Source organism: Dendrobates tinctorius, unplaced genomic scaffold (genome assembly GCF_039654945.1).
Source record: "Dendrobates tinctorius isolate UK_male_01 unplaced genomic scaffold, ASM3965494v1 ptg000116l, whole genome shotgun sequence".
Taxonomy (NCBI): Eukaryota; Metazoa; Chordata; class Amphibia; order Anura; family Dendrobatidae; genus Dendrobates; species Dendrobates tinctorius.
The window spans coordinates 9,500,325-9,527,095 of record NW_027361784.1 but is presented as its reverse complement, the minus strand read 5'-3'; the positions used below and the strand labels follow the sequence as shown (position 1 = coordinate 9,527,095).

The 26,771-nt window shown below is 47.9% G+C and overlaps 1 protein-coding gene across 3 annotated transcripts in view; it reads right to left on the bottom strand.

The window, feature by feature from the left end:
- The window catches only part of EMC2 (ER membrane protein complex subunit 2), an 80,668-nt gene that overhangs the window by 4,595 nt on the left and 49,302 nt on the right, over positions 1-26,771 (bottom strand). For all 3 annotated transcript variants that reach the window (XM_073590185.1, XM_073590184.1, XM_073590186.1), the window contains exons 7-11: positions 12,253-12,338; positions 12,036-12,095; positions 10,228-10,309; positions 9,276-9,386; positions 8,415-8,519 (exon numbers count right to left, since the gene is read on the bottom strand). In XM_073590185.1, the coding sequence (XP_073446286.1) occupies positions 8,415-8,519; positions 9,276-9,386; positions 10,228-10,309; positions 12,036-12,095; positions 12,253-12,338 (444 nt within the window). The remainder of the gene's footprint in view (positions 1-8,414; positions 8,520-9,275; positions 9,387-10,227; positions 10,310-12,035; positions 12,096-12,252; positions 12,339-26,771) is intronic.

Genomic DNA, 26,771 nt, shown 5'->3' with positions numbered 1-26,771 from the left:
AGGCGACAGCCTCTGGTATAGGGGCGAAGGCGACAGCCCCCGTACATGGCTTAGGGGCGAAGGCGACAGCCCCCGTACATGGCTTAGGGGTGAAGGCGACAGCCCCGTACATGGCTTAGGGGCGAAGGCGACAGCCCCCGTACATGGCTTAGGGGCGAAGGCGACAGCCCCCGTACATGGCTTAGGGGCGAAGGCGACAGCCCCCATACATGGCTTAGGGGTGAAGGCGACAGCCCCCGTACATGGCTTAAGGGCGAAGGTGACAGCCCCTGTACATGGCTTAGGGGCTACTGCCAAGGAATATATACATTCTGTAATGCTGTAGAGAAGCTCCCGATGTAACCTGAAGGAAAAACAAGTCAGATTATACTCACCCAGGAATCCGGTCCGGCGCCTCCCATCTTCTAGCGATGACGTCCTCCTTCTTACTTCTGCCACGGCTCCTGTGCAGGCGTACTTTCTTTGACCTGTTGAGGGCAGAGTAAATTACTGCAGTGTGTAGGTGCCGGAAAAGTCAGAGAGGTCCGGCGCACTGCAGTACTTTACTGCAGGAGCCACGGCAGAAGTAGGAAGGAGGACGTCATCGCTGGAAGATGGGAGGCGCCGGACCCGGACCGCGATACCCACCGCACCAGACCGCGCCCCCCAGTGAGTATAATGTAACTCGTTTTTCTTCTCTTTCAGGTTACATCAGGGGCTTATCTACAGCATTACAGAATGCATTACACAATGCTGTAGATAAGCTCCTGATGGCGGTGACCGCATCTCATAAGCCAAAAATGAGGTGACAAATTCCCTTTAAAAGGGGTATTCCCATCTCCTAGATCTTATCCCAATATGTATTAGATGTAGCAATAATATTAGAAAATACATTCAATAAAAAATGTAGTATAGTTCTTGAGATTCGCCATGTCCCTTACCCCATGTACAGGGCGTTGCATTAGTTTAGGCATCCATGGTTACGATCCCTCATATAATGACAGTTAGACAGCTCTTAATGGTCTTATCCATGGATATTTAAGCCACTTCAATGCCCTGCACATAGGATAAGCGACATAGTGAATCTGAAGAACTAGGCTACATTTCTAATTGAAGGTATCTGATATTATTACACCTACTACATATTGAGATAGGATCTTGTAGAGGAGAATACCACTTTAACAACTGATGGCCATTGGATAGGTCATCAATATGAGATCAACGGCGTGTCCGACACCTCAATCGGTCACCTGAAAACCACGTATTGCTTGGCAACTGTTGCAGAGTACTGCGCTTTATCCCACAGTCACAGTACTCGGCAGTGGCTACTAAGCAATGTATGGGGCTGCCGCGTCCCAGCCCATGCATTACTTACATCTACCACATAGTGGGTTTGTAACAGGAGCCGAGTGAGTATCTGTGTTATTCAGAGCAGCGGCCGCCTGTGCCTTAATAACAGATGTGTCTGCACTGAATGCGCTAGGTGTAATTCACCTACAGTACTCCCACCGGTGCCGCCGGCTCAGATAAAAGGCTTTGTCCGGTGACACGGGTTACGCTTTATTTCCATTCCGCTGGCTGATAAACTTGAAGCACGCCCGCCCTGAAGGAGAACAGAACGTCTTTTCTTCTGACGCTCGCCTTCCATTCCCAGGCATACAGGAACGGTCATAATCTGCTGCCACGGGAGCTTCAATTCCTTCCAGAAACAGCTTTGATACAAAAAGTGGCCGTAATTCCTGGGAATCTTTTGATAAAGAAATACTGATGTTAAAATGGGTTGTGTGGGAACAGAAATAAAATTAAAAAAAGTGTTGTTGGCGGAGTATTACTGCAGCCTAATTGAAAAGTGGTGACCTGTAATGTTAAACACGGCCTTTCAACAGGGGTGGCGCTGTATCTGCTGTAGGAAAAAAATAATAATTGGCTGGAGATTCTTACTGCCATGAACTAATGTCCTCAAAAATAAAATGAGACTTTTCTATACACCCAAGAATAGGTTTTATGCACAATACATAGCCTACGGGAAGAAAAGCTTTAGAAACAGTGTGAAACCATTAAACTGTATTGTAAAAAAAAAACAAAACAAAAAAAAGCTATAGGGAAGTGACAAGGCATTTCGAGGTCCTTAGGATAGGACATCAATATCAGATCAATGAGGGTCAGATAAGCCTCGTCCCCACCAATCAGATCAATGAGGTTCAGACAACTCCTCGTCCCCACCGATCAGATCAATGGAGGTCAGACACTCCTCGACCCCACCAATCAGATCAATGAGGTTCAGACACTCCTAATCCCTACCAATCAGATCATTGAGGTCAGACAATCCTCGTCCCCACCGATCAGATCAGTGAGGATCAGACACTCCTCATCCCCACAGATCAGATCAGTGAGGTTCAGACACTCCTCGTCCCCAATGATCAGATCAATGAGGTTCAGACACTCCTCGTCCCCACCAATCAGATCAATGAGGTTCAGACACTAATCAACCCCACCAATCAGATCAATGAGGTTCAGACACTCCTAATCCCTACCAATCAGATCATTGAGGTCAGACAATCCTCGTCCCCACCGATCAGATCAGTGAGGATCAGACACTCCTCATCCCCACAGATCAGATCAGTGAGGTTCAGACACTCCTCGTCCCCAATGATCAGATCAATGAGGTTCAGACACTCCTCGTCCCCACCAATCAGATCAATGAGGTTCAGACACTCCTCAACCCCACCAATCAGATCAATGAGGTCAGACAATCCTCGTCCCCACCAATCAGATCAATGAGGTTCAGACACTCCTCGTCCCCACCGATGAGATCAATGGAGTTCAGACACTCCTTGTCCCCACCGATCAGATCAATGAGATTCTGACACTCCTTGTCCCCACCGATCAGCTGATTTTAGCTCCAGTGGTGGTCGGATGTTGGGGGACTGCTGCTCCATACACCGTGTAGTGGCCATATTGCAGTACTGCAGCTCAGCTCCTAATGAAGTGAACAGAGCTGAACTCCAATTAAACAAATTTACAATTTGACTGTTGTGATCTTCGTTCTTGTGACTTGATGATCATCTGTACGATGAAGCTTCGTATTTTACTAATTCTAAAGGTGACTGGATTGTGGAACTGAAAAAGTGAAGCCAAAGACCAACGTCGGATGGAACGAGAAAGTCTCAGTCCAACCGTTCGAAGCATCGGTCACCTTCTCCATGGTGTTGGGAGGAATCATGATCCTCCAGAGCTGTGTGAACTATAAAACTTATTGTATTATGGGGTATAGTACACTTGCCTTGTGTACCGTCAATGGGTCAACTGTGGAATAAAAAGTGCCGCAATGTAATATAATCTCATTGTCAACTAGATTAATGTCCTGTTTCCTGAAAATCCACAAGTCCCTGCAGACATGTTGCAAAATGTAGTAGAAAGCTTTCCTAAAAGAGTAGAAGTTGTATTAGCAAACACATGACTTCTAGAGGTTATATATTTTCTTCCAGAAACAGTGCCACCACTGACTGAAGGTCATGTGTGGTATTGCAGCTCAGCCTCTTTCACTTAAATGTAGCGATGCTGCAATACCTGACTCAACTTGTATTTTATTTTCAGAGAGATAAGCCGCCACCACGAGGGTTATTTTGACAGCGGCTTACGTTCTTTCTACTGAGAAGACATGCATACCCAGCTGTGTCCGTTCTCAAGATCGATGGGGTTCCCAATGGTCAGGTAGATCCCTACCTTATGAATAGGGAATAGATTCCAAATTTGGGATTATCTTAAATTTATGCCTAATTTTAGATCATTGGCTTTCGCCTTGGATGCAAAGTCTTTACCATGTTGTTTTGCTTCGAATCAAAGTTCAACTAACAAATTTATGTAATCGGGTTCAGTGTAAAACTGTAAACTCACCTCAACATCGAAATTGCAACACAAAAAAATCTAAAGTAGTGGAGATCTAGTAATCACAGGATACATTGACATGTTAATCATCTGCAAATGAAGAAAAAAAATGGAACATTTTTCAAAAACAACTTGACTTATTTAGTTTTGAGTACAAGCGCCAAATGCAGAAATCCTGGCATTTACTGCCTTAGCTACGATCAAATAGGTTATGAATGGTTGACTGAGGAATATCCTGCCACGCTGAATGCACTCGGGCAAACAATCAAAATCCACTGCTGGCAGCTCCTTTGTAATGGTCTTCCAATGATGTCCCAAATAAGTTCGATATGAGACATGTCTGGTGATGCTGCAGGCCATGGTAGTATTTTTAGGCAACATAGGCTGCTCAAAGTAATACCAGCAATATGCAACTTGGTGTTGTCAGACTGAAAAACAGTTCCTGGGACATTTTGGAGAAATGGCCTTAACACTGGATTCACAACCAAATCAATGCAACACTGAGCAGTTAGTGTACCTGGAATGAAGATTAGAGGGGTCCAGGTACTGTACATTATGTAACCCCATACCATAATCCAAGGAGTAGGACCTTTGTCACATTCCCTCATGAAGGCCACTTCATGGCGTTGCCGGCATAGTCTATTCAGATTCGAAGAATGGATTGTAGTGATCCATACTGTACTATAAGTGAAATTACACTTCACATGCCGAGACTAAAGGCCTGAAACAATGCCTACATTGGGCTACGAGCCAGACGTACAGCTAAAGGTGTCCTATTGATCTTAAGACACTGATCTCAAAAGGCCTTCAAGGTGCAGAGCAAGAAAGACTGAAGTCTATCCCCTTCAGCAATGAATCCCGCTTTTGTAACACGAGCACTACTGTTGAGTATCAAGAGGGTATGTGAACATGTCCTAGGATCTGTTTTTCTGGCCACACGTGCTCTAAATGTGCTACCACGGCCTGCAGTGTCTCCGGACTGGACTCCCATCAAGCACATCTGTGAAGTAATTGGTCAACAATTAGAAAGGAGCTGCCAGCAGTGGATCTTGATGATTTGCCCAAGTGCATTCAGTAGCAGAACATTCCTCAGACATCCATTAATAACCTCATTGATAGCAGCCAAGGCTATAAGTGCCAGGACGTATGCAGGTGACTCTCATACTTTAATACATAAAATGAGATGTTTGAAAATTCTTGTTTCAATTTTTTCCACCATTTGCGATTTCCATAATCTCACGATTTTCCTTCTTGCTATTGCAATTTCAATGTAGAGGAATGTAAAAAGATGGTATCTAGACTCCAAAAGATCCACATGCTGATTAAAAAGACAACGTGCAAAAACAATATTTATATTAGAGCAGGCAAAATCCGAGATTCTAGTAAAGTCGGGCCGCCGGGATTTAGCAGAACTTGGACGAGTTGCTCTCGAAGAATTCTTATATATTGTAGATGTCAAACATAATTCCAATCACCGGCTTACAACCAGCTGACGGAGGTCATTTTCTCTGACAAGCAATTAGTCTGTCTACATTAATCACGAGGAGCAACCTGAAGTGGTTACACCAAAATGATCGCTCTCCGCCACATCTACAATTATAAACATGGTTTGGGGGGTATTAAAATTCAATAACCTGTCCAAAAAAAAGTGTTCGACTGGAAAAATAAAAAGTGAATGGGATGTCATTAAAGTGCCGTCAAAGTAATAATAATATAGGGCGTCTCGCAGCCAACAGTTTCCCTGTTTTAAGGCAGGCAAAACCGCTGACCAAGAATGCAGAAAAGCAAGCAGCTCTACAAAAAAGGAATGACCAATGTTGGACGTGCATCATATAAAGGAAAGAGGCAAATAGAGTGGCTTGCAAAAGTATTCACCCTCTTGGCTTTTTAACCATTTTGTTACATTACAACCTGTGTTTAAATATTTTTGCAATCCGATTTGTGTGAGATTCATCAGCAATAAATAGTCTAAGTTGGTAAAGTGAGAAAAATATAGGCAAAAATTACATCTATGGGATCAAATAACTAAAAATTGCCTTGTGCATATGTATTCACCCAAATGCGATGAAGCTCCTAAAAATTTCTGGTGCAAGCAATTCCCTTCACAAGTCCCATGCTTAGTGATAGGATGTCCTCCTGTGTGCAATCTAATGTCACAAGTCAGTCAGTATAGACTTTTTACCTTTTCTGAAAGGCCACAGAGGCTGAAACATCATTCATCATAATGCACCAGTAACCAAACCACCTCACGAAGACCAAGGAGATCTCCAAACAAGTCAGGGACAAGGTGGTTGAGAAGAACAAGTCAGGGTTGGGTTGAAACAAAAATATCCCAATCTCTGATGATCCCCTGGAGCACCATCAAATCCCTTATCAAGTGGAAAGAAAATGGCACCACAACAAACCTGCCAAGAGAGGGCCACCCACCAAAACTCTCAGGAGGGCATTAATCAGAGAGGCAGCAGAGACCAAAGGTAACCCTGAAAGAGCTGCAGAGTTCCCAAGCGGAGTATCTATCCATACGACCACAATAAGCTGTACACTCCATAGAGGTGGCCTTTATTTAAGAGTGGGCAGAAAAAAGCCTTTACTTACACACAAAAATTGTAAGGCTCATTTTGAGTTTGCGAAAATACATGTGGGAGACTCCCCAAATGTACAGAGGAAGGTGCTGTGGTCAGATCTGACCAAAACTTAACTTTTTGGCTACCACGGAAAATGCTATGTCTGGTGCCAAACTAACACAGCTCATCACCCCAAGAACATCATCCTCACAGTGAAACATGGTGGTGGTGGCAGCATCATGATGTGGGGATGTTTTATGGCAGCAGGGAAAGGGAAAATGGTCGAGGCGAGGGGAAGATGGATGGTGGAAATACAGGGATATTCTTGAGAAAAACCTGTTTCAGTCTGTCAGTGATTTGAGATTGGGGCGGTGGCTCACCTTCCAACAAGGCAATAACCCAAAGCATACTGCTAAAGCAACACTCCAGTGGTTTAAGGGGAAACATGTACATGTTTGAAGTGGCCAACTCAAAGCCCAGACCTTAAACCGAGAATTTGTGGTCAGACTTGAAGATTGCTGTTCACCAGAGGAAACATCTAACGTGAAGGGGATGGAGCAGTTTTACCTTGAGGATTGCGCACAAGTCCCAGAGGCAAGATGTGGAAAGCTCATAGAGACTTATCCAAAAGAGACTTGCAGCTGTAATTGCCACAAAAGGAGTACTGACTTTGGGGGGGGGGGGGGGTGAATAGTATGTACACTGAAGTTTTCAGTTATTTTGTTTTGTGGTTTGCTTCACAAAAAAAAGAAAACTAAATATTCACAGTTGTAGACATGTTATTTACATGAACTGATTCAAACCCTAAAAAAAAAACAAAAAAAAAAAACAGTGAAATGCCAGGATGTGAGGTAGCAAAATACAAAAAAAATGCTAAGGGGGGATGGTGGGATACCATCGTCACAATGATGTATGCAATAAGTGTATGGTGGGACAATACGTTTCATTTGCAGGCATCATGGTGTAAACCAAGAGGAGACTGGCGGCCTCTCCTTATGTTCAGTCATCCACATCAGATGGAGGACCTGACACCTAACACCTGCAAACATCAGCTATTGGCATATCTAGCAGAGGCCAAAAGTAGACAGTGTATGGAGCTGGGACATTGCAACTCTGTACATGGTGTAGTGGTACACTGGTGGTCCTCCACAAGTACGGCACAGACATTGTTCATGTGGGGGATGCAGCCAAATTACTGGCATCAGCAGTCAAGTGCTGTACCATGGGACCTTGACTGCTGAGGCAGCAGCAGTCAGGAAAGATAAATGTGATATCCTCCTGACAGGAGTGATGTGGAATTGTGGCAATGGGACAGAATGAAAAACTTGAATTCAGTGACTGAAGGGGTTTTCCACAAAGTAAGAGCTACTTCACCCTACCTGGGTTCAGTGACAGCTCTCCGCCTTTGCTCCAGTGTTCTGGCTGAAGTGGTGAAGTCACGTCAACAGTGCACCTCGCCGCTGCAGCCAATCACTGAGCTCAGAAGCTGGGGCAGTCTATCAGCGCTGAGCTGCTTAAGATTACGGATTGGCATCAGCATGATGTAAGCTGTCTCCTCTGAAGTCAAAAGGGAGCAGCAGCGGAGAGCAAGGAGGGAGTACTATGTAACATAGTAACATAGTTATTAAGGTTGAAGGGAGACTTTAAGTCCATCTAGTTCAACCCATATCCTGTCCTAACATGTTGATCCAGAGGAAGGCAAAAAAAACCCATGTGGCAAACAGTAAGCTTCACTTGCGATTTTCTTAAACATTTGAGGTCCACTTTTCTTAAGTTGGAAATGCGTCCCAATACTTGTCCCCATACAGTGCATCTCCTGCTTGTGGAAGTTTGTTTTTTAAATCCCAGACATCCCCATTAAACCTTTGCCATTTACGAACCAAAAAAAAAAATCAAAATTGTTCAACTGCAAAGTGCGCATGGAAAGTCAGAAGAGTACGTCAATTCATGCAATGAAAATAAGGAATACAGCGGATTGTGTACCTGGTAAGCTTTTTTGATTTGATTAGCTGCCCACGTAGCAAATTTCACATTGTCCTTCTTCATTTTTGCGCTGGCCTTAGGATTAGCTGCGATGTGGAGTGATGACTACGACGAGACAAGAGAGGTCATTTTGTATAGTTTATGAAGTGAACCTCCAGGCGCAATCCGTTAAACGTCTTCTAGTGTCACTTTGCACCAATATCATGTTCTGTAAACTATTTCATGGATGAGCAGAATTATCCCTGACTCTGGGATCCCCACTAATCCTCAACAAGAAGCACTTTGGAAAAGAGACACTAAGAACACCGTTTCTGGTGTCTCTTTTCCAACGTGCTTACAAAATAATTAAAAATACCCGAAATTTCCAGAGCAGTGGCCATTAGGCCGATCGTTATAGGGGTGGAAGTCGTTGATGCCCACTGGTGCCCCTATAGTGACTACATTGGTCCCAGTGATCCACTCTGCTCCAAAAATTGTTATTACTAGTCAGAACATGAGATGAGCATTGACTCACAGGACCCTGGTCTAGCAGCCAGATCAGTACTACATGACAGCTGGACCACAGTCTGTGACCCATCGCCGACTCCGCTTTTGATTAGCCGATCAGGTGTGACGTCAGGGGGTTTACATTTAAAGCACCACTCCAGCACTGGGGAAAAAAAAAAACAAAAAAAAAATGCTGTACTGGTGCTTTAACTTATAGAAAAGATGGGGCAAGCTATTAGCCCAAACGTGAACGGAAGAGAAAATATTAATATTTATCAGGTAACAGAATATTAAGAGGAAAAGAGTAAAGGAAAAAGGAGTAATACAGGCAGCCTATATCTGCTCACAATTCATCAAGCCTTACTAGTCACTTACTATATAAAGGCCAAATAAAGCTCTCATATTGTGGTTGTTCAGCTTCAGAGACTGGGAGAAATATTTCCTAGCCATTTCAAGGTTTTCAAGTCCACCCTGAGTGTATTTCACCTGTAGAATAGAGACACGCACATCAATAAGGGTCTATAAAACGATGGAAAACTGACGCACTATGTAATCGGTCCGGCACTGCTGTTACTTCAGTCCCTATGATAAAACAGAAATTCATCGCCTTAAACAGAGAAAAAATCTGAAGAGACGTGAAGTTATGTCGACAGTTGTAAAACTCAGACCAGTTACGTCCGCGAATTGCTGAAATGACTGGCTCTGTGTACTGAGTGCTCCTCCACATGGTGGACGGGTGTAGGGCCGCCTGAAAATTGCATGCAGAAATCCAATCACATTAGTGCATACTGGAATTTTTTGCACGTGGACATAGGGCCCAGAAAAATCATTTGCTGTTTTTTTAGCGACTATTTTATGCTATTCTTTGACGGTTTTGTGCTAAATTCCTCTAAACAGTGCGAGGTTTCATGAATTTTGCTCTTGTGTTTTGCCTTTAACTTATTTTTTTTGCATGTTTAACAAAATTTGCGAAATCTTAACTAAAAAAAGTCAGCACTACATAAAATCACTTCAGGAGGGGCATTTTTTTTTTTAAAAAAGTCACAATTGATGAATTTGCCAAACACATCTGGAAACCCTAACTCCCACGGTCCCCAAGGGTGAAAATTAAAAAAAAATTAAAAAAAAAAAAAAAAAACCAGGCAGGCAAACAAATAGAATACATTTTAAAGAAGGTACATATTAAAAATAAGAAAGAAGCAAAGGTAGTCATGAATCAGGCTCATTGGTGGCACTCCTGACGTGCCCCAGGCCAGTCTTGGCCCTCACGACATACATTCTCGGATATGTAAAAGGTGCAGAAATGACCTCTCGCTTGAACACTCACTTCAGCAAACTGCTGGTAGTAGAAGTGGTTGTGTGGGTTCGTCAGGATGAGTTCCTCCAGACAAAAAGCAGCCTTTGCATAGCTGTACGGGAAGAAAGTGGAAAAATAAAATCAAAAATCTTTGTTGAAAATTATATGTAAATCCATTCCCGACGACCTGTGCGCAAGTCTCATGGGTCTCAAAGGAAAAGTTATGGGTGACTTAACGGCCTGTAGAGGACCAATGAAGCAGTGTCGCCATTGTATAGAGACTTTTGAGCCCCATTGTCATATCATGAGAACATCCGACTTGGACAACCAGCAGCTTCCGACCTGATGGGTCCTACTTTGCAGTTCTGGGTTTGGATTTGACCAAGGGCAACTTCTGCATTAAATATTTATGTTCCCCCCCCCCCCAGGGTTGTTTACGTTCCCTCCAGGTATGTTGTTTTCCTCCTATACTCCAAAAATATACTCACAGACTAAGGCTACGTGCACACGTTGCGGATTGGGGTGCGGATTTGGCCGCGCGGATTTTGTAAAATCCGCAGGTAAATCTGCAGGTCAAAAGACCTGCGGTTTTACCTGCGGATTGGCCTGCGGTTCTGCCCTGCGGTTTGCCATCTCCTCAATGGAGGAGATGGCAAACCGCAGCGGAATCCGCAGAAAGAATTGACATGTCAATTCTTTCTGCGGTTTTGAAACCGCAGGAAAACCGCGCAGAAAAACCCGCACCGTCTGCACTGCGGTTTTTAATATCCATAGGATATTATGGTACTGTACACCACAGCAAAAACTGCTGCGGATCCGCAGCGGCCAAATCCGCTGCGGAACCGCAGCAGAATCCGCAGCGTGCACACACCCTAATGGGGTGGGGGGAATATTTTTTTAAAGGGACAGGCTAGTGTTAAAAATAAATAAAGTGATTCTTGCTGACTGGTTCCCCTTAATTCTCTTTCGTCTTTTGAGCTTGAGCCCATCACAGCCACATCTGAGTGTAATGACCCATACAAATGTACATTTTAGCAAATGGAAGCAATTACAAAAATTTATTTATTTTTCATAAAAGGTTTCAGAAAAATAAAATAAGACTGATAAAAAGACGTGCACATCTTCAGAGACAGGACCCAAATTAATGTTAGCCCAACGTAGATGCATACAAGAAATAAAAAAATGTCCGCAAAGATGTCCACATCCTTTACAGAGGTGTACAAGATTTGGGAAAATAAAAGGTTGAGGTTTCCAAAAGCAGCGCCACTCTTGACTGGAGGCTCCTTGCAGTACTGCAGCTAAGTCCCATTCTAGCACATGATGCAGTACCAGAAGCAGCTATTGGCGCCATTTCTGGAAGAGAAAAGCCACGCTCTGATCGGACTTGCATCTACAGTAAATTTATAACATGCATAAATAAATGTACGAGATGGGAATAAGGCACCACCTATCCACAGGATAGATGATTACTGTTCGGGCACATTCACATGACCACCCTACAGCTCTCCAGACCTGAAACAACAGCCTCATATATGCCTGTGGCACCATTACTTCAGGTATGGAGACTGCCGTTGTATTGACCTTTGTGGCCCCAATACAGACAGGAAGATACAGTCACGTGTATGAACCCACTGCTTACGCGACCCTCTAGCATGTTTACCATCACAACGATCAAAGCCGTAAGGACTGACGCTACGGCCAGGACAGCCCTCATCACTGTTGGTTGTGTGACCTCCAGCGATCTGACACTGCCCCCACCAATCCTGTGGGTAGGTGATACTTTCAAGATCATGATATAAGGTTCTTACAGATCATCTTCTAGGAAATCTGCGACTTACTCAAGTTCATTGATATAAAGTTCCGCCAGCTCGTGCCAAGCTTCTTGGTCACCTACAAATCTGAACGAGAAGGTCAGATGAATGAGGAATATGGGAAAGGTGGGAAAGAATAGATTATTGGAAATAGAAGAGAAGCGAAATCAAATGCAAATTCCATTTTAATTAAAAATAATATATAACAGAAGTGCAAAACAAAATCCCCTTGTAAAACACTCACTGTTCCAGATACTCATTCAGCTCTCGGATTGCCTCGGCATTTCTCCCCTGGGCTTTGCGAATGGCAATCTTCCTCTTTCTTGTCGCCTATAGGTTGACATTAAGAAAGGATTAGACTGTCGGCAAAGAAGGCAATTTGCCTGTGCAAATTATTATCTCAATGCCAGAGGAATTCCAGTGTTTGGCCGGAGTATATAAACACACGCTATGCTGTTCCACCAACACTGCAAAACTCATCCAGCGATCACATTACGTATGCCCGCCTATTGATACTGACACCATGCATCGCTTCATCCAAAGAAGTGTCCCGTCAGAATGGAGTAATTACAAACCAGCGGGGAAGCCTAATCCTGGTGTCCCATTCACGGCTAGACCTCTCCTTCCTGTCACTGCAATAATCTCTACAGGGAAATAAAGGTTTCACTGGCCCCAGAGGAAATTTAAGGGGCATGTAATAGCACTAAGCCAGAGATGGACATAATACCAGAGACTTAAGCAGCCAACTGACCCATTCACTGGCCCAGCAATGAGATATCAAAAGAGTTCGGGGCCAATAGACGGAAAAAAAAATAAAATCTACGTGCACAAAGTTGGATTTCTTCAGCTCTGCTGTAAAGTCTTGTATATGCTGTTCACTTTCTATATGGTTTCATGACATTTCTAGGTTCTAAAATTGAAAATCTAGACACCAAAGACATAGTTCTAAACTAGATATTGGCCACTGTACATGGAAGGTGCAGAAAGGGACAGTAGGGAAAAAGGTCCACTGATCACAGGGTCTCCAGAATCTGCCCTTTTCTTACATAGCAACCCCAAAAACTTCTTACTGTCACTCCGATTCATTCTTGTCTGAATTAATGCAAATTACTAATTATTATCTCTATATATAAAAGTGAATGTATGTATATGTATGTGTGTATGTGTGTATGTGTCACCAACCATTCACGAAGCATCAGAGTGGGACACCAACCAATCACGAAGCATCAGACACAAACTAATCACGAAGCATCAGAGTGGGACACCAACCAATCACGAAGCATCAGTGTGGGACGCGGATGGAGAGCGGGGCTGCGGATGGATACAGCAGGACGGTGCATGGAGAGCGGGGCTGTGGAATGAGAGAGCGGGGCTGTGGAATGAGAGAGCGGGGCTGTGGAATGAGAGAGCGGGGCTGTGGAATGAGAGAGCGGGGCTGTGGAATGAGAGAGCGGGGCTGTGGAATGAGAGAGCGGGGCTGTGGAATGAGAGAGCGGGGCTGTGGAATGAGAGAGCGGGGCTGTGGAATGAGAGAGCGGGGCTGTGGAATGAGAGAGCGGGGCTGTGGAATGAGAGAGCGGGGCTGTGGAATGAGAGAGCGGGGCTGTGGAATGAGAGAGCGGGGCTGTGGAATGAGAGAGCGGGGCTGTGAAATGAGAGAGCGGGGCTGTGAAATGAGAGAGCGGGGCTGTGAAATGAGAGAGCGGGGCTGTGAAATGAGAGAGCGGGGCTGTGAAATAAGAGAGCGGGACTGTGAAATGAGAGAGCGGGGCTGTGAAATGAGAGAGCGGGACACGGATGTAGAGCGCGGCTGTGGAGGGACAGAACAGGATGGCGGGTGGAGAGCGGGGCTGTGGAGGGACAGCCGGACATGGATAGAGCGCGGCTACGGAGGGATAGAACAGGACTGCGGGTGGAGAGCGGGGCTGTGGAAGGAGAGAGTGATGGCGGGTGCAGAGCGGGGCTGTTAAGGAAGAGAGCGGGACCCACAGTTAGGTACTATGCCCGGGCAACGCTGTGCTCTTCAGCTAGTACTATTATAAATAGTCTCCCTATTACTAAACTCTCCAATCTATGTGAACTGCAGCAGCCAGGCTCATATTTCTGTGCAGCCGCTACACCGTTTCCTTCACCCTCTGCCAGTCATTGCACTGGTGGTCCATCCACTGCAGAATACAACAAACGTATTAAACACAGCGTTCCACAGTACACCGCCCTACATCTCCTCCCCCATCTATAATACCCTAACTGTGCTCTCCACAGTGCTGCACCACCCTACATCTCCTCCCTCATCTCTATCTACCAACCTGCCTGTGCTCTCCACAGTGCTACACCGCCTTACATCTCCTCCCCCATCTATACTACCCTAATTGTGCTCTCCACAGTGCTGAACCACCCTACATCTCCTCCCTCATCTGTCTCCCACCCTACCTGAGCTTTCCACAGTGCTACACCACCCTACATCTCCTCTCCATCTATACTACCCTAACTGTGCTCCCACAGTGCTGAACCACCCTACATCTCTCCTCCCTCACCTCCATCTACCACCCTGCTTGTGCTCTCCACAGTTCTGAACTACCCTACATCTTCCCCCTCATCTCTGTCTATCCTAACTGTGCTCTCCACAGTTCTGCACTGCCTTACATCTCCTCCCCATCTATACTACCCTACCTGTGCTGTCCAGTGCTGCACCACCCTACATCCCCCCCCCCATCTGTCTACCACCCTATCTGTGCTCTCCACAGTTCTGCACCGCCCTACATCTCCTCCATCATTACCTGTCCTCTCTGTTCTACTGAAGAACTAAGACTACCATCTTCTATAATCTGATCCTTCCACTCTCGTCTCCAAGACTTTCCTCAGGCTGCACCAGTTGTCCGGAATGCGCTACCCCAGACAATCCGATTAATCCCCAGCATACTTAGTTTTCAGCGTGTCCTAGAAATACATTATTTTATTCAGGCCTAATCCAACATTACTTAATTTCTCCTTACTACAATTCTCCTCAGAATGTGGTCTTCTCTATCTGCTTCCCCCCACACGCTATGCGCTCAGCAGAACTTATACTGACAGAGACAGATACTGGCTGGTGACCACTTCATGCTGCTTCACATCTTATTATAATGATGTCAAGCCCATATTGTAAGTTGTATGAGCAGTGCCTTCACTCCTCTTCTCTGAATTGGTGAACGCTACTTTAATGTCTGATATTGTTTGTATGTGTAGCCTCTGATTTATTAAGTGCTTCGGAAAATGTTGGTGCTACAGAGATTACTAATATTGGTGCAGAAATAGCATCACTCTTACTCCATAGGCTGTGGCTGGTATTGCAGCTCCCATAAATTATGCTGAGCTGCAATACCAGACATGGCCCAGAGGCAAGAGGAGCACAATTTCAGGGTAAATACAAAAAAACAAACAAAAAAAAAAAAAGAAGCAGACCCCTCTCTCCAATCACAGACACCCAGCGGCACTAATACCACATACACGCACCATACAGAAGACCTGTGTTTCAGCCTTTTAGCGCTCGGCCCGGGAATGCTGCCCCCAATGTAACTACACATGTATAAATAGCTGGGAATGTAAACAGGCTAAACAAATTGGACTGGATCACGTTTTCATTTTTGCACAGCGACAGACATCTTGGCCATGTGGATTTAACTTAGTAAAATACCATAGAATACAAATCCCTCTTCCCCCTGCTCGGAGGATTTAATTGGTTGTGCGGTTAAGTGCTTTTTCCAGTAATGTATCAGGATCTAGGATGATTTACAGGGCTTGTCCTGGAGACTGGACCAGACTGTTTTGAGGACTGTCCAGTAGCACATTACATGGGCTTGCTCTACCGCTAGCTTGCCAGAGTCAGTGTTACCGGCGCTTTCTGCCAAACGCCGGAGCCCAATAGTTTAGGAAACATTGAGCTGATCAATTATCTTAATTTGCTGAGTAACAAACCCAAGAAAGAGGCGTTTATCTAAAGGAAAAAACAGGAAGAAAAAAAAATGTACCCGATATGAGGACTACTCAAATAGAAGAGGAGTTTGTCGGATGCATCAGAGTGGAGTTTACCTAGGAAGGCAGCCCAACAACCCGTATTACGGGCACATTGCAGCTGAGTGATCATACAAGTTGTCTGGTGCTCGTTTAACCCCATAATTAGACGGACATTTTTTTCATTTCTTCGCTTTTTTTTTATCCTCCTTGCCATCCAAGAATAACTTCTTGAACCTGTTTGTTAGACATACGGAACATGTGCAGGGATTATCTGCTAGAGATGCAGCCATGGGAGCACAAACCTATTATCCGAGCACGATAAGATCTTATTCCAGCACGTTCGCTCATCACTCCTGCTGAATCTACACCAAGCGCACACAGGACAAGCTGAAAAGTGACAGGAAGTGTCAAAGGGCCTGTCTGATTTCAAGTAACAGTATAGAGGATACACTGAAGAGTATTGACGGGAACCTGTCACCAGGTTTGGCCAATATGCTAAAAGACCACCCAACCAGACCTCCAAAAGAAAAAAAAAAAAGCCTTTATTATTCTCCCCTGCGGGCCGGTGTGATCTGAGGGATGTCGCTGTTCTTGGTCCGGCGCCTCCCAAATTCTTGCGATGCCGTCCTCCTTCTGTGCACCATGTGGATGACGCGTCCATACGTCATCCACACAGTCTCCCCGCCATTGTGCCCCTGCGCAGGCGTACCTCTCTGCTCTGACAAGGGCAGAGTAAAACAGGATTTTTGGGTTGCTTACCGTAAAATCTGTTTCTCGTAGCCTTCATTGGGGGACACAGAGACCATGGGTGTATGCTGCTGCCACTAGGAGGCTGACACTATGCACAAAAAAAGTTAGCTCCTCCTCCGCAGTGTACACCCCACCGACCGGCAGGGAATTCCTCAGTTAGTGAGAAAGCAGTAGGAGAAGTAACAGAATAGATTGAAAACAGAACAAAACTCAACTGTAACCAATCAACCAAAGCAAGAACAGGAGTTGTAGAACATGGGAGGGTGCTGTGTCCCCCAATGAAGGCTACGAGAAACAGATTTTACGGTAAGCAACCCAAAAATCCTGTTTTCTCGGTCGCCTTATTGGGGGACACAGAGACCATGGGACATCCCAAAGCAGTCCCTGGGGTGGGAAAACAAACTTCCATCAGGCCAGCGGACTCACCACCGCAGCCTGCAGAATCCTTCTACCTAGGCTGGCATCCGCCGAAACGTAGGTGTGGACTTAGTAGAATTTCACAAACATGTGAACCGAAGACAAGGTTGCAGCTTTGCAAAGCTGCAGCGCGGAAGCTCTGTGGCGTACCGCCTAGGAGGCACCCACTGCATGGGTAGAGTGCGCTGTGATCCCTGGAGGAGCCACTCAATGCTTAATCCGGTAGGCCTCCAAAATTGCCGATCTGATCCAGCAAGCAATAGTGGCCTTTGAAGCTGGGTGACCTTTCCGCGACCCATCTGGAATGATGAAAAGACTGTCTTTCGCAAGGAAGTCATCCTAGCCAGATAGACTCTCATCGCCCTGACCAGATCCAGCTTGTTCAAGGACCGCTCCCGAGGATGAGTTGGACTCGGACAGAAGGACGGCAGAACAATATCCTCATTGAGGTGAAAAGAGGACACCACCTTCGGAAGGAAAGAGGGCGGAAGCCGCAGAAGTACCTCATCCTGGTGAAGTGCCAAATAAGGAGAGCGGCAAGAAAGCCGCCAATTCCGACAGGCGCCGGATGGAAGTGATGGCCACCAGAAAAGCTACCTTCCAAGAATGGAGAGAAAGGGAAACATCCCTGAGAGGTTCAAAAGGAGGACCTTGCAGAACCTCAAGAACCAGATTAAGATCTCATGGATCCACGGGCGCTCGGTACGGAGGAGCCGTGTGAGCCATGCCCTGAAGAAAGATTTTGACCTGAGGGCGGGAGGCCGTCTTCTGAAATAAAATGAACAGCGCCGAAACTTGACCCTTCAAAGAACTGAGGGCCCAGCATCCAGCCCTGCCTGAAGAAACGCCAGAACAGAAGGGAGCGAAAAACACATGGGCGCGATGACATTGGCCTTACACCAAGTGAAATAGGTCTTCCAAGTATAGTAATAAAATTTGGAAGATGATGGCTTTCTGGCACGGAGCATGGTATGAATTACTTGATCGGAGAATCCTGCCCGTTTCAAAACCTTGGTCTCAACAGCCACGCCATTAAAGTGAGCGGCCGAGGATTGGGGTGGCAAATCGTGCCTTGAGACAGCAGATCTGCCCTGTCTGGAAGCTTCCAGGGGGCATCCGCGAGAAGGTTGACAATGTCCGCGAACCAAGACCTTCTGGGCCAATTCTGCGATGAAAATGACTGGAATTCCTTCTGCTTTGATCTTCAACAGCTTGGGAAGAAGAGGCAGGGGAGGGAACAGATAGGGAGTTCAAACTGTGACCAAGGAACGGCCAGAGCGTCGGCGCCCACTGCCAGAGGGTCTCGAGACCTGGAACCAAACTGTGGGACTTTCCTGTTGAGGCGAGACGCCAGCAGGTCTACATCCGGGGTTCCCCATCGACGGCAAAGCAGATGAAACACCTCCGGATGTAGGGACCAATCTCCCGCCGTGAGACCCTCGCGGCTGAGAAAATCGGCGGCCCAGTTGTCTACACCGGGAATGTGTACCGCGGAAATTGTCGGAACGGAAATCTCTGCCCAATGAATAATCTTGGACACTTTTGCCAGGGCTGAGACACTTCGTGTCCCTCCTTGGCGGTTGACATATGCCACCGCTGTGGCATTGTCTGTCTGAATCCGGACAGGCAGGTCCCTGAGGAGCCTCTCCCAGTGGACGGGAGCCAGATGGATCGCTCGTATCTCTAGGACGTTGATCGACAGAGCTGATTCCTGAGTCGACCATCGACCCTGAACAGTGTGATTGCGGAACACTGCACCCCAGCCGAGGAGGCTGGCATCCGTTGTTACAATCTGCCAGTGAATGGGAAGAAAAGACCGACCCAAGAGGATGAGAGGTGACGTCAACCACCAGTTGAGTGACCGCTTGACCCGGTATGAAAGTCGAAATGGGTGATCCAGGGAAAGGACAGACCTGTTCCCCCGAGACAGGATGGCGTGTTGGAGAGGTCTGGAGTGAAATTGGGCAAAGGGAACCGCCTTTATTGCCGCCACCATCTTTCCCAGGACTTTCATGGTTGTTCGGAGAGATGGAAGTCGTATGATCTGCAACAATCGTACATCCCGCTGCAGAGAGCCAATTTTTTCTTGTGGGAGAAAAACCCTCGATCGCCGAGTGTCGAACAATAGACCCAGAAACACAAGACGTTGTGTCGGGACAAGACAGGGCTTCTTCCTGTAGACGAGCCACCCGAAATTGGACAGGGTGTCGAGGACGATGGTAAGACTTTGGCGAGCTTGATGAAAGGATGGAGCTTTGATCAGAATGTCGTCGAGGTACGGAAAGAGAAGGAGACCTCTGATTCTCAACAAGGCCATCAACGCCGCCATGATCTTTGTAAATACTCTGGGTGCGGTGGCGAGACCGAACGGCAGTGCAACGAACTGGTAATGTTCCTGGCGAATCGCACAACGCAGGAACTTCTGATGCCCGGAGAATATGGGAAGATGTAGATAGGCATCTTGAATGTCTATTGAACACATGAACTCCTGCATCTCCATGGAAGCGATTACCGACCGAAGAGACTCCATTCGGAAGTGACGCAGTCGGACTCTCTAGTTGAGTAACTTGATGCCCAAGATGGGCGAACTGTCCCGCCTTCTTTCGGTACCACAAACAGGTTTGAATAAAATCCTGTGAAACGTTCTGATTCGGGAACGGGCACAATCACTCCGGAATTGAGGAGAAAAGCGATGGACGCAAAGAACCCCAGAACTAAGGCAGGATCCTTTGGAGGTCGGGACTCGAAAAAACGATCCCGGGGACAAGAAACTAAGTTTATCTTGTATCCTGATGATACAACTTCCCTGACCCAAGTGTCCTCTACTGAGGCAAGCCAGACGTCTCTGAAGAAATTGGGAAGGACCCCCGGGGGTCCGTTGATAGACATGCTGATGTGGACCGACCAGATCTGGACCTGGAGGATCTGACCTGGGAGGAGTGAGATCGACAGGAAGGAGTGGGTCTGAAAGGCACCTTCTTCCTATCCTGGCATGCCTGCGGTCTCTGTTGGTTAGAGAAGTTCTCTGCCGTATTGAAGCGGCGGAAAGACCGAAAGGGCCGAGACTGACGTCTTAGCGGAGGTCTGCGAGGCTTGGACTGAGGGAGGAGGGAACTCGTGCCCCCAGTGGCGTCCTTAATAATCTGGTCCAGCTGGGATCCAAAGAGCCGCGCTCCCTGAAAAGGCAGATTGGAAAGGGACTTTCTTGAAGAGAAATCCGCCTGCCAAGCTTTGAGCCAAATTGTACGTCGGACTGCCACCATGTTGCTTGACGCCTGAACTGCGCAGGACGCGGCATCCAAGGAGGCAGAGTGTAGATAATCCCCTGCATGGGAGATCTGGTTGGCCTGATCAGCCAAATGCCCTGGTTGGGCCTTATCTAGGATGCCCTTGCGGAGATCCTCTGCCCAAGTGGCTATGGCCTTCGCTACCCAAGTGAAGTGAAGGCTGGGCTTAGCACCGCTGCAGCCACTTCAAATGCTGACTTTGCTAAAGATTCTATAATTCTATCATTAGAATCTTGTAACGACGTCACACCTGAAATCGGGAGGACCGTGTTGTTAGAAAGTCTGGACACGGGTGCGTCTACCGAGGGGGAAGCAGACCAGTTATCGGTGAGCTCTTTGGCAAACGGATACAGCACGCCGAGGCGCTTCCCTCTTTGAAAGCGCCTGGTCGGATTTTCTCTTTCCCTGGTAAGAGTCTTGCCAAACTCAAGAGTGGGAGGCGAAGACCCTGGAAGGTGTTTCTGCCCATCTGAACGAAACCTCCTGATCTGAGGATTTCGCAGGGGAGTCTGAGATTTCGAAGGTGTGGTGAATCGCAGCAATGAGGTTCTGTACTGTAACCTTCATGTCCGCGTCCTGGTCCGAATCCAGCTCTAAAAACGCTTCACCTGACTCGGGTGAGGAGGCACGGGAGGGCGACTGCTGGGAAGGACTATGTGGGGATGTGAGGCCAGGAGAGGATTCCGGCCGGAGATCCTGCCTGGGTCTTTTGCGGCTTCTGCTGGCTGGCTCAGATGGAATGTCTTGCGACCTGCTGGACCCTGCAGAAGTGTCCAGGGGCAACCTATCAAGAACGGCCACTAGGGACTGAGACACTCTGGGGAGGTCTGCCACAGATTGTGAAAGACGAGGCCCAGCCAGGGATGGGGAATTCGCTTTCACGTGGCACAATAGATGGCTCCTGAACAGGGTCAGGGAAGTCTGCGATTGCAAGAGGGGCATGCGACGAACTGGACTAGAGTGCCCGTGGGGGCCGGCGGCTGGCTACGCTCAGACTTAGAGTTAGACATAAAGATGGAACAGAAGGACCCTGAAGAAAAGCCGGAAGGTTGGGGAACAGAAAGGCAGAGGAGGGTGTCAGTCTGCAGTTGCAGAACTACTCACGGTCCGGTGTCCCCCAAAGCGCTGTACCAGGCTTGTGAGAATTGCAGGACCCCAGCAGGGGATAGCTGACATCTGTCTATCGTCTCCGGCTGACAGGCTGCAAAGATGGCGGCAGCCTGAGGTGGATGAAAAAAACGCGGTTCAGGAGGGCCAAGAAGAAGGGCGGAGTTAGCCAACTGAACTAAAGGAAACCGCCCCCCTTACCCAGCCACAGGCCAAGAGAGGCGGTCGGAGGGCCTAGGAACGGGCGGGAGCGCAGCCGGCCTATGAGTGGGCGGGGGGCGTGGCCGCGAAGGCCTAAAATGAAGCCGGGGACTAAATTAGAGACGGTGGCCGCCTGTAAGCAATGGGCGGCGCGGAAGTGCCGCAACGCTGCAGCAGCCACACACAACGAAGATGCCGCCAGAACCGCGCCGGAAGATGAATCCCCCGATGAATACAGGCGGGGGGGGAGACAAGGCCCGCACCGCAGTCGGGGCCTAGGTGAAATGCGGCGACCGTCGAAGGCGCGGGCCGCATCCTGCAGCGCTGCCTTGGTGCCGCTCCAATGTATCCTTGCGGTGGTTTGCTCCGTGCGCCGCGCCTCTGCTCCAATAAAGGTACCTTCTTTATCCAACGCTGTCTGTTAATCTTTCCCGTGTCTGCGCCTCTTCCGACCAACAGGCTCTGGTGGGCGAGTGGGTGGGAGGCGTTTGGCAAGGACCATCCGTCGCTGGCCCGCATCTGCGCCGAGCTTCTGGTCCGCACGGAGAGCTATGAGGATACGGGGTGGCAGTACACGCCGTACTCTTAGTCTCTTTGTGGGAGTACAGTTGTGACTCTTCACACTGTATCCCTCCGGAAACCTGAAAAGGAACGACGCACACTGAGGTAGATATGGGTCTAATGAAAGACCCGTGTCCACCTCCTACTGACACTAAGCTAAACTGAGGAATTCCCTGCCGGTCGGTGGGGTGTACACTGCGGAGGAGGAGCTAACTTTTTTTGTGCATAGTGTCAGCCTCCTAGTGGCAGCAGCATACACCCATGGTCTCTGTGTCCCCCAATAAGGCGACCGAGAAAGTACTGCAGTGCATATGTGCAGGGGCTCTTTCACCTTTCCCGGCGCCTGTGCACTGAAGTACTTTACTCTGCCTTCGTCAGGCCGGAGAGGTACGCCTGCGCAGGAGCATAATGGCGGGGAGACTGTGTGGATGACGTAGGGACGTGTCATCCACATGAAGCAAGAAGGAGGACGACATTGCAAGAAGAGCAACACCCCTCGGACCGGACCACCCTCCAGGTGAGTATAATAAAAGCTCTTTCTCTGATCTTTCAGGTCGGGTTGGGGGCATATATACAGCATTATAAACTGCTGTAAATCAGCCCTGAAAGGTAGTGGCCGTATCTCATACCGGTCAAACCTGGTGACCGGTTCCCTTTAAATTTGTCTAAAAAAAAATAAACCTCATCCATTAAAAATACTAAACTTTAGTAATATTTTATTACAAAGAAAACTTTTGGGTATAAGCTATGGCTGTTATATAAAAACAGACTACACAAAATCTAAAAATGACGGCAGCGCTGCAGCTAATCACTCTGCGGCTCTGCCCATAAAGACAGCACAAGCTACCGAGATGCAGCCAAACAACATAGACCGGGGCTGCGGTGGGGAGCAACAACATAGACCGGGGCTGCGGTGGGGAGCAACAACATAGACCGGAGCAGCGGTGGGGAGCAACAACATAGACCGGGGCAGCGGTGGGGAGCAACAACATAGACCGGGGCAGCGGTGGGGAGCAACAACATAGACCGGGGCAGCGGTGGGGAGCAACAACATAGACCGGGGTTGCGGTGGGGAGCAACAACATAGACCGGGGAAGCAGTGGGGAGCAACAACATAGACCGGGGCTGCGGTGGGGAGCAACAACATAGACCGGGGCTGCGGTGGGGAGCAACAACATAGACCGGGGCTGCGGTGGGGAGCAACAACATAGACCAGGGCTGCGGTGGGGAGCAACAACATAGGCCGGGGCTGCGGTGGGGAGCAACAACATAGGCCGGGGAAGCGGTGGGGAGCAACAACATAGGCCGGAGAAGCGGTGGGAGCAACAACATAGACCGGAGCAGCGGGGGGGAGCAACAACATAGACCGGGGCTGCGGTGGGGAGCAACAACATAGACCGGGGTTGCGGTGGGGAGCAACAACATAGACCGGGGTTGCGGTGGGGAGCAACAACATAGACCGGGGAAGCGGTGGGGAGCAACAACATAGACCGGGGAAGCGGTGGGGAGCAACAACCTAGACCGGGGAAGCGGTGGGGAGCAACAACCTAGACCGGGGAAGCGGTGGGGAGCAACAACCTAGACCGGGGAAGCGGTGGGGAGCAACAACATAGACCGGGGAAGCGGTGGGGAGCAACAACATAGACCGGGGAAGCGGTGGGGAGCAACAACATAGACCGGGGAAGCGGTGGGGAGCAACAACATAGACCGGGGAAGCGGTGGGGAGCAACAACATAGACCGGGGAAGCGGTGGGGAGCAACAACATAGACCGGGGAAGCGGTGGGGAGCAACAACATAGACCGGGGAAGCGGTGGGGAGCAACAACATAGACCGGGGAAGCGGTGGGGAGCAACAACATAGACCGGGGAAGCGGTGGGGAGCAACAACATAGACCGGGGAAGCGGTGGGGAGCAACAACATAGACCGGGGAAGCGGTGGGGAGCAACAACATAGACCGGGGAAGCGGTGGGGAGCAACAACATAGACCGGGGAAGCGGTGGGGAGCAACAACATAGACCGGGGAAGCGGTGGGGAGCAACAACATAGACCGGGGCTGCGGTGGGGAGCAACAACATTGACCGGGGCAGAGGTGGGGAGCAAGCGCTGGACCAGGTGAATGTAAGCAACACTCATTTCGGTTTTTATATAACTATTGAAGTTTACACCCAAAAATGTTCTAATGGGGACAAGCCCATTAGCCCTATGACAGGGAGGCTTAAAGATATCCTTTCATCGAGCAGCAGAAAACTGGGGCAGAAACCTCGATTCCACAAATGTGTGGCTGAAGTTTTGATAAAACTTTTATTCACTGTATATCTGTCTTCCTAATATTAAGCTTCTCCTATACAGTCCTCAGTATTAATGTCTCCCTCCATCCCCTGTCAGTGATTGGCAGCTTTCTGTTATGCTCAGTATCAATCAATGGTGTGGGTGGGACCGATATGATCACTGAGAAGACTAGCAGATCTGCAGCAGGTAAAAACAGTAATTTTATCAAAACTAGTCTTTGTCCCAATGTTACATTTCCCTCAGATTTGGAAGCGTAAACCTGATGTGAGATCTTCTTTAATGGCCAGTGAGAAAAGGGCAGCATTCCCAGTAACAGGACTGGCGGTGGCTATAGCTGCCTGTGGATACGGTTATTGAGAGTAGTCGGTGCTAGATACATTGTCAGAATCAATTTATAGTTCCCGTAAGTAGTTTATTGTTGGCTGCGCGGCCTGGGGAATTTATTTGTAGGAGCTCCAAGACTAACAATCCTTCACCCTAAATTACAGTAGAGAGAGGATCCGTTTCACTGGTCTGTGCAGGGAGCTGCTTATATACACAGCAATTAGGTTATGGCGAGTATTAGCAGCTAATGAGGCCACAGGCATGGGCCCACCGTCCCGGACTTGTTCCAAGGCTGCAGATGCAGAGACTGAAGGGCTATTTCAGGAGACTCACATATCCAGATCTGTGCCAGATTCAGATTCTGTGCAAGAAATAACGCAGCTGCTAAAACAAAGGACACCATGATGACGCCCATTATGGGTGGATAGACACTAGCAGCACGTGACGGACCGGTCATCAGTCATAGGATCACGGGAGGACCGAGCTGGATGCTGGACCACTGTAGTCAGAGTCTTTTTGCTCATCTCTAGTCATAAGAAAAAATGCTTTCAGCAATGTAATACTCATTCCGAATACAATTACTTGCTACAACCGACATCTGAGGAAAGCAGGTGTCTTATTTCAAGTCCTGGAAAACGTCTTTACAAAGGATCAATCACTCAGCACCTCCACTAATCGAGCATTTTGCCGCCAGGACAGCACAGCGCACCCACTGTGTAGTGGCCATTCTTGGTTACTGCAGCTCAGCTTCCATTCACTTCAACAGGGGCTGAGCTGCAATACCCGATAATGGCCACTACACAGCGTACGGAGCGGTGCTGTTCCACATGTATACACTGTGCACTTCCAGCAGCCGAGGGACCTGTGACCATATGATTAGGGGTGCCGGGTGTCAGCACCCACCGGTCTGATACGGATGACCTATCCTAAGAAAAGCTAACTCCTAGAAAACCTCTATTTTAGGAGGCACTGTGTCACTACAGCTGCCTTGGCCTGCTCAGTGGTAGGAAAACTTCACTCCTATTATGGAGGGGACTTTTGTTTTTCCAGCTCCCATGTGGTGGGTCTTCCCTTGCAAAGAAGACCTTTATGTATGAGTACTAGCCGTCCTTGGGTTGCTGTTAGCATTACTACAGTATCCTCAACAAAGTTGGCACCTTTCAAATAAGTGATGAGTTCCCTCATATAAAGGTAATCTGTCCGCAGGTTTTTTGCTATGTAATCTGAGAGCAGCATAATGTAGGGGCAGAGACCCTGATTCCAGCAGTGTATCAGTTACAGGGCTCCTTGTTGTTGCTTCAATAAAAATCACATTTATAATTATCACTACAGGACTACGTGTCTAGAGCCAATTAGTCCTGTGTAACCCCGTCCTCACTACTGATTGGCAGTTTTCTGCCCATGCACAGTGTACACAGGCAGCAGCCAATCAGGGTTGAGTCATACTGAGCTCAGCATTCAGAGAACTGCTAGATCTGCAGCAGAGAAAAAAAGGATTTTATGACAACTGCAGCAAGGAGCCCAGTAAGTGATACATCGCTGGAATCAGGGTCTCTGTCTCTACATTAAGCTGCTCTCAGATAAATGGAATCTGTCGTATGTTTTTCTTAACTCTATGTTTTCCACTCCTGCATTACGGGGGAAAGGGTAGCGGTGGTTGGCGCTTTTCCAGGCCTATTGCGGGCATTCGGTTTGCAGATTTTTGGCTCCGGTATTGCGGCTTGCAGTAACATTTTTAGCAGAACCCTGTAGCTATTTGTATATCACCAGTGAACAGACATTTTACTGCTCTGCTCGTCCTGAGCACAAGTCAGGCTGCAGAAAGCTGATATT